We start from the raw sequence: 16174 nt of genomic DNA, 5'->3' as shown, positions 1-16174 counted from the left end.
GTGGGGGATGTTTGGAGGCTTCAGGGGCACCCCCACAGGCAGTGTGGGGGTGCAGAGAAGCTTCTGGAATGCCCACAGTCAGATCTGATCACCCAATAAAAAAACGGGACTCTCGTCGAGAGTCCGCCCATTGTTGCGGGTCTCTTGGAGCACGAGCTGAGCCACTGACACCAGGAGCCACGGCGCCCCCTGCCCGGGACAAAGACTCCGCTTGCCTTGCCGCCACGGGTGTGAGTAAAATTAACCCTCACAGGATTGTGAGTGCATCTACTTTCCGTGCACATTTTGCACATGTGTTTATACTTTCCGTGCACATTTGCATGTGTCCTCACGTGCTTCGACATAAGCACGTGTAATATTCCGTGCACGTTTGCACGTGTATTTAAAAATAATCCCACGCCGTGTTCAGGCAAGTGTGGACTCTTCCCGGACTCAGGGGTGGCTCCGGCATTGTTTTGGGTGAAGCCACGTGCATGCACACTGTGGACCTCCTGTTGTATTAGTTGCTGGCCCTTAATTTACTCAACTGATATCTGAACCTGTATTCAAGTCACTTTGGAGGGCTAAAACCCTACTTCTCACTTCTTTACCCTCTTGTCCCTCAAACTAACCCCGGGGTGCCTCCGTGACACCAACTTATACTGGAACCTGGGGTTGTTCCTGCCCAGATTCAAGACTCTGCACTTGCCCTTGTTATATTTCATTTAATTTTTCCCCGCCCAACTCTCCAGCCTGTCCAGGTCTCTGGATGGCAGCACAGCCTCTGGCGTGTCAGCCACTCCTCCCAGCTCGGTGTCATCAGCAAACTTGCTGAAAGTCGCTCTATTCCCTCGTCTAAATCGTTAATTAATGTATTGAATAATACAGGCCCCAGTACTGACCCCTGAGGCACTGCACTACATACAGTCCTCCAATTGGACTCCGCCCCATTGACCATGACTCTCTGGCTTCTTCCCTTCAGCCAGTCACCTCACTACCCGGTCATCCAGACGGCACTCCCTCAGTTTAGCTGTGAGGATGCTGTGGGAGACTGTGTCAAATGCCTTACTCAAGTCAAGGTAGATCACGTCCACCGCTCTGCCATCATCCATCCATCTTGTTATGTCCTCAAAAAAGTCAATGAGGTTGGTCAAGCACGGCTTCCCCTTGGTGAGGCCATGCTGACTGCCCCTAATGACCCTCTTATCCTTGACATGCCTTGAGATGGCACCAAGCATAAGTCATTCCAGCCGTTTCCCAGGGATGGAGGTGAGCCTGACTGGTCTATAGTTACCCAGGTCCTCCTTCTTGTCCTTTTTGAAGACTACAGTGACATTTGCTTTCCTCCAGTCCTCAGGCACCTCTCCCGTTTCCCAAGACTTGGCAAAGATGATGAAGAGTGGTCCAGCAATGACCTCAGCCAGCTCCCTCAGCATCCGCGTATGGAGGGGTTTCGGTTAGATGGAGATTTATTGTTGAATTAGTCAGGCCCAAAGGAATCTCAAGGCCACTCCGAAAAGCTGAAAACAGGACCTGCTCTGGGAGAGAGGCATTTCTACAATAACAAGGCCTCAACGTGACGTAAATCAACGGACCTGTCATCAGAGGGACTCCAGCGTGTGGACAGCTCGGGAACATAGATGATATCCAATGAGTGAATACATGCTTGGAGCGTGGACGTGCGATCGGAGAATAGTTGCATATATAAGGAAGCTCGTTTCTGTAATAAATGGCTTTGCGTGATTCACATTAAATTGGAATGCTGAGTCCTTTATCGTTCCAACAGCACGGAAGGGGTTTTGGGAAAGGGACCGATGGGGCAGTCTCTGGTAGGGTATCAGCCACCCCAGGGTGAGGCTGGGTGACATTCTGGTGAGCTGAAACCTCCAAAGGCGGGGATCACCGAGAGTCCCCGGGTGTCCTGCTGCAGGGCAGCACCACACACCTGCTCAGTTTTTCCCAATGCTCCGTTCAAAGCTCCCTGGAGGGTGCTGGTGGCTGCTGCCTCTGTCCCACCAGCCGCCACTGCAGAAGGGTTTGCCTCCCCCATCATCTCCCCAAGCAGGAGTCGCTGCTTTTCCAGTACCCTGTGTCCCCTTCAGCAGACTGAAGAGGCCCAATTGACTGAGCTGCTCCACAAAGCTCAAGTGCCCCTGACCCCACCATGACAGATGTTCCTCTGGACCTTCACCCGTGTCGTGGTTTAACCCGAGCTGGCAACACAACCACGGCAGCTGATCACTCACCCACTACCCCTTCCCCTCCCAATAGGGGAAAGAATCGAAAGTGAAGGGAGAAATTTGGACTGAGAGAAACACCGTTTAGTAAAATAAAAAAATGCTAAGAGACTTCTAGTAAATATAGATAAACCCATCATAACTCCCACGCCCTTCTCCTCAGGACTGCTCAGCCGGTCACATCCCAGCCTGTCCCGGGACACCAGGTTTGCTCCGCCCCCAGCGCACACCTTGCGCCTTGGCCTTGTAAGACTTGCAGAGGCTTTTGTTGGCCAAATCCACCACGGTGTCCAGGTTCCCCTGCACTGAAACCACAGTGTGTGACCATTTAATGATTCTGGGGCGTGGCCGGAGCGCGATGACGTCACAACAAGCCTGGCCCCCGGCAGGCTCCGCCCCTGGCGTTGCCGGGACGCGCAGGCGCAGCTCAGTCCTGTTCTGGACGCGGAGCGGAGCGGACGGCGAAGGCGAGGGGAGGAGTCAGTGGGCCGAGCCGAGCGCGAGTGACCGCAGCGAAGGGCGGGACTTGAGAAGGAGGAGCGGGAAGCGTGTGTGGTGGTGGAGAGGGAGAGGCCGAGAGACCGGCGCGACCTCGAGGCGGTGGCACGTGCGGCGACACGCCATGGCGGGCACGGCGAAGCCGAGGGAGCTGCTGAAAGCGCGGCGGGACGCGGGCGAGGCCGGGGCGCTGGGCCGGCTGCTGAGCACCTCGGCCACGAAGGTGCTGCTGCACAAGATCGAGTTCCAGCCCGCCAGCCACGGCTTCTCCGGCCAGCCGGAGCTGCTGCGGGCCAAGTACCTGCTGCTCAACCCCCGCACCGAGCCCGCCGAGCACCCCCGCGGCGCTGAGGAGGGACAGCCGGGCAAGCAGGGTGGGTGCAGAGGGCCGGGGGGCTCTCCCTGCGCTGCGCAGCCCGCGGCTCACCCGCCTCTCTCTCCCCGCAGGCAGCGACCGGACCCCGGGGCGCCTCGGGGACGGCGTCCCTGCGCCCCAGAAGGGGCTGTTCCCTGCAGGGCGCCTCGCCATGCAGTGGCAGCGTGTCCAGCGCATCGGAGCCGGGCTGCTCAACCTGGGAAACACCTGTTTCCTCAACGCCACCCTGCAGTGCCTCACGTACACGCCACCGCTCGCCAACTACCTGCTCTCCAGGGAGCACAGCCGCACCTGTGAGTCGGAGGCGAGCGCCCGCCTGTCCCGGGGCTGCGCTCAGCACCCTGCGCATGGCTCTGCCGGGGCTGTGCGGCTGCCGGGATGTGCCTTCTCTGCTCCCTCCTGCCCGTTTCTCCGTGGAGAGGACATTCCTGCATACGGGAGCATCCACTTTTCCTGGCCGTAGCAGTGTTCCCGAGCTCTGCATCCTGCGTCTCAGAGGCTCTGTCTGTGCTGGACACAGCCAGGACTAAGATGGGTCCATGAGGGTCTGAGCAGGGGTCCCAAACAGCCGCAGCCTGTGGGGACCGTGTGAGCGCAGGGCACAAGGCTGCGTACAGGCTGCAGGTGCGGTTCACAGGCGGCTTTGAACGGGAATCTGGTGGGCTCTGCTCCGAGCCGTGACCGAGGGGAGCACGTGGGGCTCACAGCCCTGTCCGTAGGGCTCCGGTGGGATCGACCCCTCAGGGCTGATCCGTGGGCTCATCAGCGAGTCCCTGTGCCCTGTTTCCCCTCCACGTGGATGCTGTCTCATCTGGAGGGTTGCAGCGACTGGTGCTGTGACTGGGGCTGTTCCAGCCGGGGTGGTGTGTGCTGGTCCCTGTGACCCCGGGATGCCCCAGAGCTCTGCTGCAGCACAGAGCTCATAGGAAAACTGAGCGTGGATGAGCCGTGCTGGACCAGAGATTCCCTGTCCCCTATACTGCCTCCATCTCTCCTGGGTTTGTCCTCAATGTCCTGTCTTCTCCTCTCCCACTCCAGGTCACCAAAGCGGCTTCTGCGTGACATGCGTCATGCAGAACCACGTCACGCAGGCGTTCGCGAACAGCGGCAGCGTGATAAAGCCAGTGTCCTTTGTCCGGGACCTCAAGAGTAAGGATGGCTGCCCTCGCGTCCCCTCCTGTAGCCGTGCAGGAGGGCAGAGACTATTGCAGGAGCAGAACCTTTGAGATCAGGGCAGGTCTTGGCAGAGGTTCTTCCAAGACGACTCACTGAGCCTGCCAGGGCCTTCACGGGCCTTGTGGGGCTTCCCCCACGGCCCACATGAGTCTGACGTCTGGTTTGGGCCGAGGGAGCTCAAACCCCGCAGTCGCTGCCCCGAGGGAGGGCGGGAGGACCTGCCTCTGTTGCAGCGCGTGCTGCGGCTGATCCCTCCCTCTCCTGCAGAGATCGCCCCGCACATCCGCTTGGGCAGGCAAGAGGACGCACACGAGTTCCTCCGTTTCACCATCGATGCCATGCAGAAGGCCTGCCTGCCCGACTGCACCGAGTATGTGGGGCCTCTGGTGGTGACAACTGCCCTTGTCTGCTGGTCCCCTGTGCCCGCGGGAGGGGACTGTGGGGTGAACGTGTCCCCCGGGCTGGGCTCATGGAGGGAGGTGCTGACTCCAGGGTCTGGGGTGGATGGCCCAGCTCTCTGCCCCTCTGTGACACAGCCGTGGGCTGCTGTCTGCCTTCTCCTGACACCTCCACCCCAGCACAGCTGCGGTTCTGTCCCCAAATCCTGTGACTGGGCTGGGTTTGGATCCTGAGGACACAGCGCTGGCCCGTGGGGGTGGCTCTTGGGGCGGGCGCTGTGTGATCCGAGCTGCCGTCTCTAGGTTGGATCGCCAGACCCAAGCCACCACCCTGATCCACCAGATCTTTGGCGGTTCCCTGCGGTCCCGTGGTGAGTGCTGGCTGCCAGGGCCTGGGCCTGTGACTCTCAGGGCTGCTGTTTCCCCGAGAGCCTTGCAGTAACTTGGGAAAGTCACTAAGCATGTGCAAATTATGCAGAGCTGCAGCTGGTCAGTCTTTTGGTATCTGTGGGCCACGAAGCTGCTGGCTGTGGGTCCCCAGCTCATTGCCACCAGCAAAGGAACCCACGTTGCCAGCTGTCCCGCAACACTTGTTGTCCCAGCACGTACAGACTGCGAATGCTGGTGCTGCCGTCCCAGAGCCCAAACGCGGAGAGGGGGAACACGGCAGCCGCCTGCGCTGTGCTGGGGGTGGTGGTGCCGTGTTGTGCCAGGGGGTGCTCACTGCTCGTTCTCTTGCAGTGAAGTGCTCGATGTGCAAAGCAGTCTCGGACACCTTTGACCCCTGTCTGGACCTGCCGGTGGAGATCACGGTACCGGGGCAGGGTCAGGTGGGGAGGAGCTCTGCTCTGCAGGGGATGTTCCTGCAGCTGCACCGCTACTGCTCGAGGCTGTTTAACCTGCCAGTGTCAGGCACAGTGCAGGCAAGAGGGAATCAGCTTCTGTTGTTGCGCTGCCTCCTCTGCCTGGCCCTGACCTCTCCTCTGTCCTGGCAGCAAGCCGCAAACGTAGAGCAGGCACTGGAGCTGTTTGTGAAGCCAGACCTGCTGGGCGGAGAGAACGCCTACCTGTGTGACAAGTGAGTGTGCGGGGCTGGGGCGGGAAGGGGCCGCGGGTGTGCTGGTGGGAAGCAGGAGGGCAGCTGCAGTACAGGAGGGCTTCTCTACCTGCTCCACCGCTAAACCGTGACGTGCGTGGCTGTGAAGCCTGCGATGAAGCCTGTCACTCCTCATCTCCCTCGTCTTGAGACGGGGACCTGAGCCAGCAGACCTGGCCGTGAGCAGGTGCCCTGGAGCAGAACCCGCTCTCACCAGGGTCATTTCCGTGGGGTTTGTGGCTTGGCCAGGGCTGACAAGCACCTGGGTGTCGGAACAGCATGAACAGCTCAAGCTCTCCCTGTGCAGATGCAAGAAGAAAGTGTCGGCAACCAAACGCTTCACCATCCACCGAGCGCCCAAGGTTCTCACGCTTGCTCTGAAGCGTTTTGCCGACTTCACTGGAGGCAAGATCACAAAGGTGAGTGCTCAGCAATCCAGAGCAGGGCTGTGTCCTGTCCCGAGGCCCTGCTGCCCCGAGCAGGGTGGGAGGCGGTTCTGTGCGCGGTGCGAGCTCTACCGCAGTCCTGCAGCCCTTCCCCAGCTGTGCTGTGCTGTGGTGGGAGTTTGGCTCATCCCGGCATCTTCCTCACTGTGGGCTCTGCCTGTGGACAGCGGGTTCCCCCTTCCTCGTGACACAGGACTCGTAGGACAGCTGAGCTGCTCTTGCCATCTGCTGTGCAGGCTTCTGAGACATCCTCTCTCTGCAGGACGTGGGCTACCCTGAGCTCCTGAACATCCGCCCGTACATGTCCCAGACCAGCGGGGATCCGGTCATGTACGGGCTCTACGCGGTGCTGGTGCACTCGGGGTACAGCAGCCACTCAGGACACTACTACTGCTACGTGAAGGTGAGCCCAGGGCGCTCTCTTGGCACCTCTCTGTGCTGGGGGTCGGCAGGAGGGTGCTCAGCAGAGGTGCGTGGTGTGGAGCACTGTGGGGTACGGGCTGTGCTCCGTCACAGGAAGTGTGGAGTTCTGCTCTTGCAGAGACCCCTCAGCTGCCCGGGGTCACCTGCGGGTTTTGGGGAGCGGAGCTCTGCCGACGGGCGCTGTTCCTGCTGCTCCTCAGGCCAGGAGCGTCCCTGGACACAGCCCGACCCCATTCTCTCTCCCTCCGCAGGCCAGCGACGGGCAGTGGTACCAAATGAATGACAACGTGGTCCGCCCCAGTAACATCAAGGTGGTCCTTAACCAGCAGGCGTATGTGCTGTTCTACCTCAGGTGAGCGTGCCCTGTGTCCCCGGTCCCTCTGTCCCTGCTCAGCGTGTGGGACAGGGCTGGGGGCACATGCCTGGATGTGGGAAGGAGCTTGGCCCAAGTAGCCCCAGTGCCCACGTGCGTGTGCTGGCTCAGGGGAAGGTGGCAGCCCCTTGTTGTAGTTTTGCGGCAGCTCAAGAACTCCTCACCTCCTCGGAGCTTCTGGCTCCTGGTTCTCGTGCGCAGCTATGACGAGAGTGTTGCAGTCGCTCCGACACTGGCAGTTAACACGTGCCCTGCTCTGCCTTCCCCAGGATCCCCAGCCCCGGGAAGAGCTCAGAGGGTCCCTTTTCCAAAGCTGCCTCCAGCCTGCCTGGCCGTGTCAAGCTGCCTTCTGGGTCACCGTCACCCAAGCTGGCCCTGAAAGCCAAACGCGCAGCTGCAGCATTTCCCGGTGACACAGCCCAGAGGCCCAAGAAGCCGCGCTCCTCGCAGCCGCCACCCGCGCCCAGAGCGGCTCCAGGACTTTGCAGCCCCAGTCACACCAGTGGGGCCAAAGCGCAGGTTCCCCGGAAGCGCTGCTGGGAGCCCGGGCCCCTGCCCGCCTCCCCCGGGCTGCCGGAGCCCATCCCTGGCCAGGAGCCGTGGAGCAGCAGGGAGAACACCGGGACACCGGCAAGGGACCCTCGCAGCAGGGCTTCTGCCAGCCTGGTGCTGGCAAAGCTGAAAGCCTTCTTGTCGGCCAGGGCTGCTCCGCAGCCCAGCAGCACCATGTCACCACCACCGGCCAAGAAGCTGGCGCTTTCCGACACATAGGTGAGTCTGAGCTTCTGCCCAGAGACTTTAGTAGGTGCCTCGTGCCTCCGGAGCCGGGGCTTGTGTTGGGGAGTGCAGGAATGATGCTGGCACCTTGCTAAGCAGGACGCGGGCGGGGAGAGCCCCTAAACCCCAGGGCTCTGCCCTCCCTCTGGGTCGGGGTGCGGGGCCAGGCCCCCGCTCTTGTTCCCATCCCTGCAGAGGCTGGAGAATTGGCTGCTGCCTCCTTGCTCAGGATGGCGGGGTGGCTGCGCCAGTCCCTGGAGCGGGGCGGCCTTGCCAGCCTTGTCAGGGCAGCGTGTCCCCGGGGGCGATGGGAGCTGGTGACACCACAGCTGGAGGCTGCAGAGTCGCCTCCTCCCCAGGCAGCGGCTGCACCGGCTCTCTGGGCGCCGCTGTGCAGCCGGGGCTGGGGATTGCACTGGGGGTTCTGTTCTTAAAGTTTCCTTCCTTTTTTCCTTTCTGCTTCTAAGGGAAAACCCTTCTGATTCTTCTACTCCCCCACTTCCCTCTCCCTGTCTGTGTCTTTTCCCCTCCCCTTTCTCTGGGCTCCCCTTTTTGTTTTCTCCTCTTGGCTCACAGCAACCTCTTTTATTTAGACCACCAAGTTGTTCTTTATGTCAATAACTGCAGGGCGGCCCCCCAGGGGAGGAGAGCAGAGGGGACCACCGTGCACGTCCTCACCTGCTGCTGCCGGTTCCTGTGCCCGCCCCAGCCCCGCGCTGGGTCCCTGTGGGGCCGGGGCGCTGCCACCGGGACACCGGGCAAGAAATTGGAGCGTTCCCTCGGGAACCGGCTGGGCTGGCGGGACAGCGGGAGCGGCCAGAGGAGCCACAGGGAGGATCCGAGGCTGGAACAGCTCTGCTGGGAGGAACGGCTGAGAGAGAGTCCTCAGCACTCGGACAACTCCTGGGAGAGCTTTCCGTCAGATACTTCATGGTGAAGATTTCAAACACGATTTCATAAAAGAGGGGTTTTTCTTTCCGAGTTGTTTTCTATCATTTTTCATCGTATACAAGAAGTGATAGCAGCATTCTACCATGGGTATTGATCCAGGGGGTCTCCTGGAGACATCTGGATGGGCAGGAGAGCAGCCCTGTGAGGCTGGACATTGTATGGACGAATTTGCCCCTCACCCCTCCCCAATCCCACCTGTTCCCTCACTGGCCACCTGGGACTTGGCCTCACCAAGCTGGAGCACAAGTCTGATGAGGAGCGGCTGAGGGACCTGGGGGTTCATCTGGAGAACAGGAGCTGAGGGGAGACCTTCTGATCTCTGAACTGCCTGAAAGGAGCTTGGAGCCAGGGGGGTCGGGCTCTGCTCCCCAGGAACAAGCGCCAGGAGCAGAGGAAACGGCCTCAAGTTGCGCCAGGGGTGGTTGAGGTTGAATCTGGGGTACAATTTCTTCCCCAAAGGGCTGTGGGGCATTGGAACAGACTGCCCAGGGCAGTGCTGGAGTCCCATCCCTGGAGGGTTGGACAGACCTGAGATGAGGGTCTCAGGACACGGCTCAGTGCCGGGGGTGGGGAACGGTTGGACTCCATGATCTTAGAGGTGTTTTTCAACCAAAATGATTCTATCGCTCAGTCTATCTTTGCATTGTAATAGTGCCTCAAGGTCACAACCAGGGTTTATATTTTCTTGTCCTGGTATTTTTGCAAACGGGTAGAAGTCTGTCTCAAAGGATGTAATGAAAACAAAACAAAAGAGCGTGGGTAGAGCGAACAATGGGAAGGAGGGAGGGCCAAGTATTAAGGTGAATCCCAGTGAGAGCAAGTATTTACACATCACTAGTGATACGCATCACTTGCAGGCTGTAAATCATTGACACTCTTTTTGTTAGTAATGGAAATGTTTCCTGTGTCCCACAGGATCCTTGTGTCACTGTTGTGAACTGCAGATGCATTTTTGGCATCAAAACAAAGGTGCATCTCAAAGCTGTGTGGGTCAGATTGAAATTGTTACCGAGAGTATATTGGTAGCATATGAAAGAAAAAGCCTCGCAGTGATCTTTAGCACTGGGAGCTTCTGGCAGATGTTGATCTGCGAGAAGCAGCCTCAGCAGGGGTGAGAAGATTCTAAAAGATGGAAATAAGGAGAGTCAGAGAGAGAGAAGATTCTGAGGGATCTTAAGAGTGAACATGAAATAACTGAATGCAAAAGCAAGTGTTAATGCTGCGTTCTGACTGAGCTGGAGGGTAGGAGTCTGGGCTTTGGAAAGCTCAGAGCTTGCACAGGCTGGAAGACAAGAGTCATAACAGCATAAAGGGAGAAGGGCTGGAGCTGACTTCTGCTGGGAAAAGCATTTTTGCCTCCCCTAGAAAAACAGGTGGCTTCCAGAAACATGTTCAGTACCCATTTTTTCAATCTGGAGGTGTCCTGGTGGAGGAAGCCTTAGCACCGCACTGACACACGCAGGGCAGGCGAGGCAGAAGAAGATGCGCTGTCTGGGTTACCGGCTCAGGCCACTGAACAGCGGCACTGACTGTGATAGAGAAAGCAGCGACCGAGGGGAGCTGGAAGGGGCCTTGGCTGCAGGTAACCGTGCCCTGGGCTGAGAGGGGCTGGCGCTGCGTCTAATGAACGTGACTGAGCATCTTCCTTGTCTGTGTGCTGATCTTATTCAATTGTGGTGTTTCACAAGGGAGAGAGAAAGAGAAAGGACATGAAAAGTAAATGTTGTGCTATCGGCATTTCAAAACTGCCTTTCTGTTGTTTTCAAACAGGCTCAGAATTTCTCTTTTCGGAACCTGTGTCTTTGGAGATGTTGGAGGAGACAAAGGAGGAGGACACCCAGGAGGAAGACACGCGAGGAAGATGTGGAGTCCCTGCACAGCCTTCCTGAGAGTCTGAGGAACCAACCAAGGAAGACGAGGAGACTCCACAGAGCATTCAAGAGGCAAGTCACTGGCGTACGGACCATTCTGTGTGACTAGGGGATATTTTAGAGATGGAGGAGGTAAAAACAAACAGCTCATAAAGAACCCAAACCCCAGCCTCCCCAAACCAGGATTTTGTTGCAGTGTCCTCGAAAGAAATCCTTTCTAATTTAGCTATTGCTGTGCTTAACGCTGTGGTACATCAAAGCCCTGAAATTTTAATTGTTCAAGCGCTGTGTATGATGACCAAACATTATGCGGTTGCAGGGGGGCCAGTATACGTATTTCAAAAGTTAATTGGTACCTCATTGTCTACTATTCTCTTGTTCTTTGCTCCTCCCTGCAAATCCAAACAGCGCTGAAAAGCAAGCTGTGAAGGAGGAGTCTGGTTTAATGGTGCCCACTTGGCGCTGTAGCAGGGCTGTGAGAGGGTCTTAAAATCCTTGTAGGATTTAGTGAAATCAGATAGAATGAAGGCAGCATGAAAGAAAAACAAGAGACCCACAGATAAGCTGAATTCTTGCAAGACTGCAATTATTTCCCTTTTAACCCAATGAAGAGAAGAAAAAAGAAGACGACACATTTTAGTCAGATTATTCAAGCCTGTATCTGCCTCAGCCTACTCTAGATCACTTCAGTATTACACAGAAAACCTAAATGCACAGCCCAGCAGATCAGATCAGTTCACCCGTGGCAACACAGCCCAGTCTTGGTTTTGTAGCTCAAAGCGATGTTCTTGCTTTCATGTGCTCCCTCCTGTTCACAGCTGCAAGTTCCAACAGTCTCTGCACCAGCAGAGCTCCTGAGAGAACTGGTACTAACCCTTGTGGATCAAAATGTTCATGCAGCGGCCGTCAGTGCTGGGTGTTAGTGCCCCTTCTCCTGGCAGGGCACAATTCAGGATGGGGTGAAGAAGCAAAAGAAGGAGCTGTTTACCGTGTCACTCTGAAAAGAGTGCAGATCCAGCAAGCTGCCGACGAAGGAGCAGGATGGCTCCGGGTAAATAAAGCTGGCGCGGTGGCATTTAGGACGGCTGCTAATGGACTCTGACACCCAGCCTCCGGCTCCCTCCAGACCGCGGCGCCAGCTGCGTGCTGGGCACCATGGGTGTCTGGGCAGGGGAAGGCAGGCGAGGCCAGTCCTGGGCGTCGGGGGAGGCTTTGCGCCAGCCCTGTCCCCTGGTGCTCTCACCAGCTCAGGGAAGACAGCAGCAGAGTGGAGGACTACCTGCGCCAGAGCCTGCCGTACCTGCAGAGCCCGCAGGAGCCCTTGCGTGAGGCGGACGTCATGTTCCTGGGTGAGCCACAGCCCTGCCGAGGGACCCTCCCTGCCCCACGGCAGCTTAGCTCTAGCCACGGCTGCTGCCAAATCTGCCGGGCAGCTGCAGAGCCCTACCTGCCCCATGTGGGGCCCACGGGGATTCCTGCTGCCCTTTTGCACCTGGGCTCGCACACGGGCTCCCCGTGGGAGCTTTGCTGGGTCTCTCGCAGCCTTCTTGGCCTTCCCATTCGGGGCACCGCCCTGGGCTCAGCCTTGCCCAGGGGCAGGAAGGAGCGTGGCCAGGCCCATGGGGCTGGTGGCAGGAAGCTGGGTCTCTGGGCAGGCAGGCTAGCGGGCTGCGTGACGGGCTGTGTGTGCCTGGGGCTCATCGGGCGCCAGCAGGCAGACGTGTGCCAGGAGAAACTCCGGGTCATCTACGAGGAACAGTGAGGACAGTGGGGTGTCTGTGGAGGCTGGCAGGAAGGAGGAAACACCCCAACTCCTGTCCCAGGCCGGGAGGGCTCTGCTCCCTGCGCAGGTGAGGGTCAGTGTGGGCAGAGCAGACAGAGACTTCAGGGGCACGTTGGACACTGGTGGCCAGCACCCTTGGGCTGATCCCGACACCCCTGCCTCCCTCCTGGCCCTGGGAAGAGCTGGGAGGGTAGGGGTGACCCTGGCCGGAGGAGCTGCAGAGGTCCCCACAGAACAAATAAACCTGACAACAACAAAACAAAACAAGCAAAGGTGAATAACCATGAAAGAAAGAGGAAGACTGCCCCGTCCATGGAGCTCTGCAGAAGGAGCGTGGAGCCGTACATCATGAGGCGATATAGTTGGCATCAGCACGTAGAGAAGACTTTTGTAGGGAAGACTTTGAAGGGAGCGGCCTGACTCCATGCAGCTGAAAACCTGAGAGCTGGAAGTGTGCTGAAGGGATGGGGAGAAGTGTCCTGGGCTGAAGAGAAACCTGTGGATGACACAAGGTTGGAGAGATGTGCTTTGCAGAGACTGGCAGGAGTCCTTCCCAGGGATGAGCGGGATGAGCTTTGGACACAAGGAAAAATAAAGCGGCTCTCAAGCGTGGTTTGGAATTAGTGCCACTGTCACTAATAGCAGAAAGAGGACCGTGCCGTAAGGGAACTCCTTGTTCTTCAGGAAAAAAACTGAAGCTTTTTCACGTCCTTACTTGTCAAAGCAGGTGTAATTCTTGAGTAGTTAGCCTGTGACATCACAAAATCACAGAATGTCAGGGGTTGGAAGGGACCTGGAAAGCTTCTTCTCAAATGTAAGTGGAATCTCTTGTGTTCCAGTTTGAACGCATTTCCCCTTGTCCTACTGTTGGTTGTCACCGAGAAGAGCCTGGCTCCATCTCCTGACACTCACCCTTTATATATTTGTAAACATTAATAAGGTCACCGCTCAGTCTCCTCTTCTCTAGTTCCAGAGCCCCAGCTCCCTCCACCTTTCCTCACACGGGAGATGCTCCACTCCCTTCAGCATCTTTGTTGCCCTGCGCTGGACTCTCTCCAGCAGTTCCCTGTCCTGCTGGAACTGAGGGGCCACAACTGGACACAATATTCCAGGTGTGGTCTCCCCAGGGCAGAGCAGAGGGGCAGGAGAACCTCTCTGACCTACTGACCACCCGCCTTCTCATCCACCCCAGGTACCTTCCTGGCCACAAGGGCCCAGTGCTGGCTCGTGCTCATCCTGCTGTCTCCAGGACCCCCAGGTCCCTTTCTTCTATGCTGCTCTCTAATAGGTCATTCCCCAACTGTGGCAGAAAGCAAACCCCCTTATCTCACCCTCCCTCCTTCATCATGGAAGGAGTAGACACATCTCCCTCTCTCTTTGCTACAGTTTCTTTCGTTTGGCCCCAGAGCCCCCTGGCCAGGGCTGTTAGGAGAAGGGAGTGACGAGGTGCCAGGGAGCCGCTGGACGACCGTGGCCAGTGTGGGGGATGTTTGGAGGCTTCAGGGGCACCCCCACAGGCAGTGTGGTGGTGCAGAGAAGCTTCTGGAATGCCCACAGTCAGATCTGATCACCCAATCAAAAAACGGGACTCTCGTCGAGAGTCCGCCCATTGTTGCGGGTCTCTTGGAGCACGAGCTGAGCCACTGACACCAGGAGCCACGGCGCCCCCTGCCCGGGACAAAGACTCCGCTTGCCTTGCCGCCACGGGTGTAAGTAAAATTAACCCTCGCAGGATTGTGAGTGCATCTGCTTTCCGTGCACATTTTGCACATGTGTTTATACTTTCCGTGCACATTTGCATGTGTCCTCCCGTGCTTCGACATAAGCACGTGTAATATTCCGTGCACATTTGCACGTGTATTTAAAAATAATCCCACGCCGTGTTCAGGCAAGTGTGGACTCTTCCCGGACTCAGGGGTGGCTCCGGCATTGTTTTGGGTGAAGCCACGTGCATGCACTCTGTGGACCTCCTGTTGTATTAGTTGCTGGCCCTTAATAATTTACTCAACTGATATCTGAACCTGTATTCAAGTCACTTTGAAGGGCTAAAACCCTACTTCTCACTTCTTCACCCTCTTGTCCCTCAAACTAACCCCGGGGTGCCTCCGTGACACCAACTTATACTGGAACCTGGGGTTGTTCCTGCCCAGATTCAAGACTCTGCACTTGCCCTTGTTATATTTCATTTAATTTTTCCCCGCCCAACTCTCCAGCCTGTCCAGGTCTCTGGATGGCAGCACAGCCTCTGGCGTGTCAGCCACTCCTCCCAGCTTGGTGTCATCAGCAAACTTGCTGAAAGTCGCTCTATTCCCTCGTCTAAATCGTTAATTAATGTATTGAATAATACAGGCCCCAGTACTGACCCCTGAGGCACTGCACTACATACAGTCCTCCAACTGGACTCCGCCCCATTGACCACGAGTTCGCAGTCACCTCACTACCCGCTCATCCAGACCGCACTCCCTCAGTTTAGCTGTGAGGATGCTGTGGGAGACTGTATCAAATGCCTTACTCAAGTCAAGGTAGATCACGTCCACCGCTCTGCCATCATCCATCCATCTTGTTATGTCCTCAAAAAAGTCAATGAGGTTGGTCAAGCACGACTTCCCCTTGGTGAGGCCATGCTGACTGCCCCTAATGACCCTCTTATCCTTGATATGCCTTGAGATGGCACCAAGCATAAGTCATTCCAGCCGTTTCCCAGGGATGGAGGTGAGCCTGACTGGTCTATAGTTACCCAGGTCCTCCTTCTTGTCCTTTTTGAAGACTACAGTGACATTTGCTTTCCTCCAGTCCTCAGGCACCTCTCCCGTTTCCCAAGACTTGGCAAAGATGATGAAGAGTGGTCCAGCAATGACCTCAGCCAGCTCCCTCAGCATCCGTGTGTGGAGGGGCTTCTGTTAGATGGAGATTTATTGTTGAATTAGTCAGGCCCAAAGGAATCTCAAGGCCACTCCGAAAAGCTGAAAACAGGACCTGCTCTGGGAGAGAGGCATTTCTACAATAACAAGGCCTCAACGTGACGTAAATCAACGGACCTGTCATCAGTGGGACTCCAGCGTGTGGACAGCTCGGGAACATAGATGATATCCAATGAGTGAATACATGCTTGGAGCGTGGACGTGCGATCGGAGAATAGTTGCATATATAAGGAAGCTTGTTTCTGTAATAAATGGCTTTGCGTGATTCACATTAAATTGGAATGCTGAGTCCTTTATCGTTCCAACAGCATGGAAGGGGTTTTGGGAAAGGGACCGATGGGGCAGTCTCTGGTAGGGTATCAGACACCCCAGGGTGAGGCTGGGTGACATTCTGGTGAGCTGAAACCTCCAAAGGCGGGGATCACCGAGAGTCCCCGGGTGTCCTGCTGCAGGGCAGCACCACCCGCCTGCTCAGTTTTTCCTAATGCTCCGTTCAAAGCTCCCTGGAGGGTGTTGGTGGCTGCTGCCTCTGTCCCACCAGCCGCCACTGCAGAAGGGTTTGCCTCCCCCATCATCTCCCCAAGCAGGAGTCGCTGCTTTTCCAGTGCCCTGTGTCCCCTTCAGCAGACTGAAGAGGCCCAATTGACTGAGCTGCTCCACAAAGCTCAAGTGCCCCTGACCCCACCATGACAGATGTTCCTCTGGACCTTCACCCGTGTCGTGGTTTAACCCGAGCTGGCAACACAACCACGGCAGCTGATCGCTCACCCACTACCCCTTCCCCTCCCAATAGGGGAAAGAATCGAAAGTGAAGGGAGAAATTTGGACTGAGAGAAACACAGTTTAGTAAAATAAAAAAATGCTAAGAG

General features: G+C 57.1%; 1 protein-coding gene across 1 annotated transcript; it reads left to right on the top strand.

The window, feature by feature from the left end:
- Positions 1-2574: 2574 nt before the first annotated feature.
- Positions 2575-7773, top strand: LOC135579941 (ubiquitin carboxyl-terminal hydrolase 36-like). Its single transcript, XM_065069994.1, has 11 exons — positions 2575-3092; positions 3166-3383; positions 4129-4239; positions 4534-4636; positions 4968-5035; positions 5406-5476; positions 5660-5742; positions 6068-6179; positions 6469-6609; positions 6881-6981; positions 7272-7773. Exons 1-11 carry the CDS (start codon positions 2575-2577, stop codon positions 7771-7773), a joined length of 2028 nt encoding a protein of 675 aa, XP_064926066.1.
- Positions 7774-16174: the final 8401 nt, after the last annotated feature.

The sequence above is a fragment of the Columba livia genome, chromosome 7 (assembly GCF_036013475.1).
Source record: "Columba livia isolate bColLiv1 breed racing homer chromosome 7, bColLiv1.pat.W.v2, whole genome shotgun sequence".
In the NCBI taxonomy this organism is placed as follows: domain Eukaryota; kingdom Metazoa; phylum Chordata; class Aves; order Columbiformes; family Columbidae; genus Columba; species Columba livia.
Note: the sequence above shows the minus strand (reverse complement) of the source record. Positions and strands in the feature narration are given on the sequence as shown.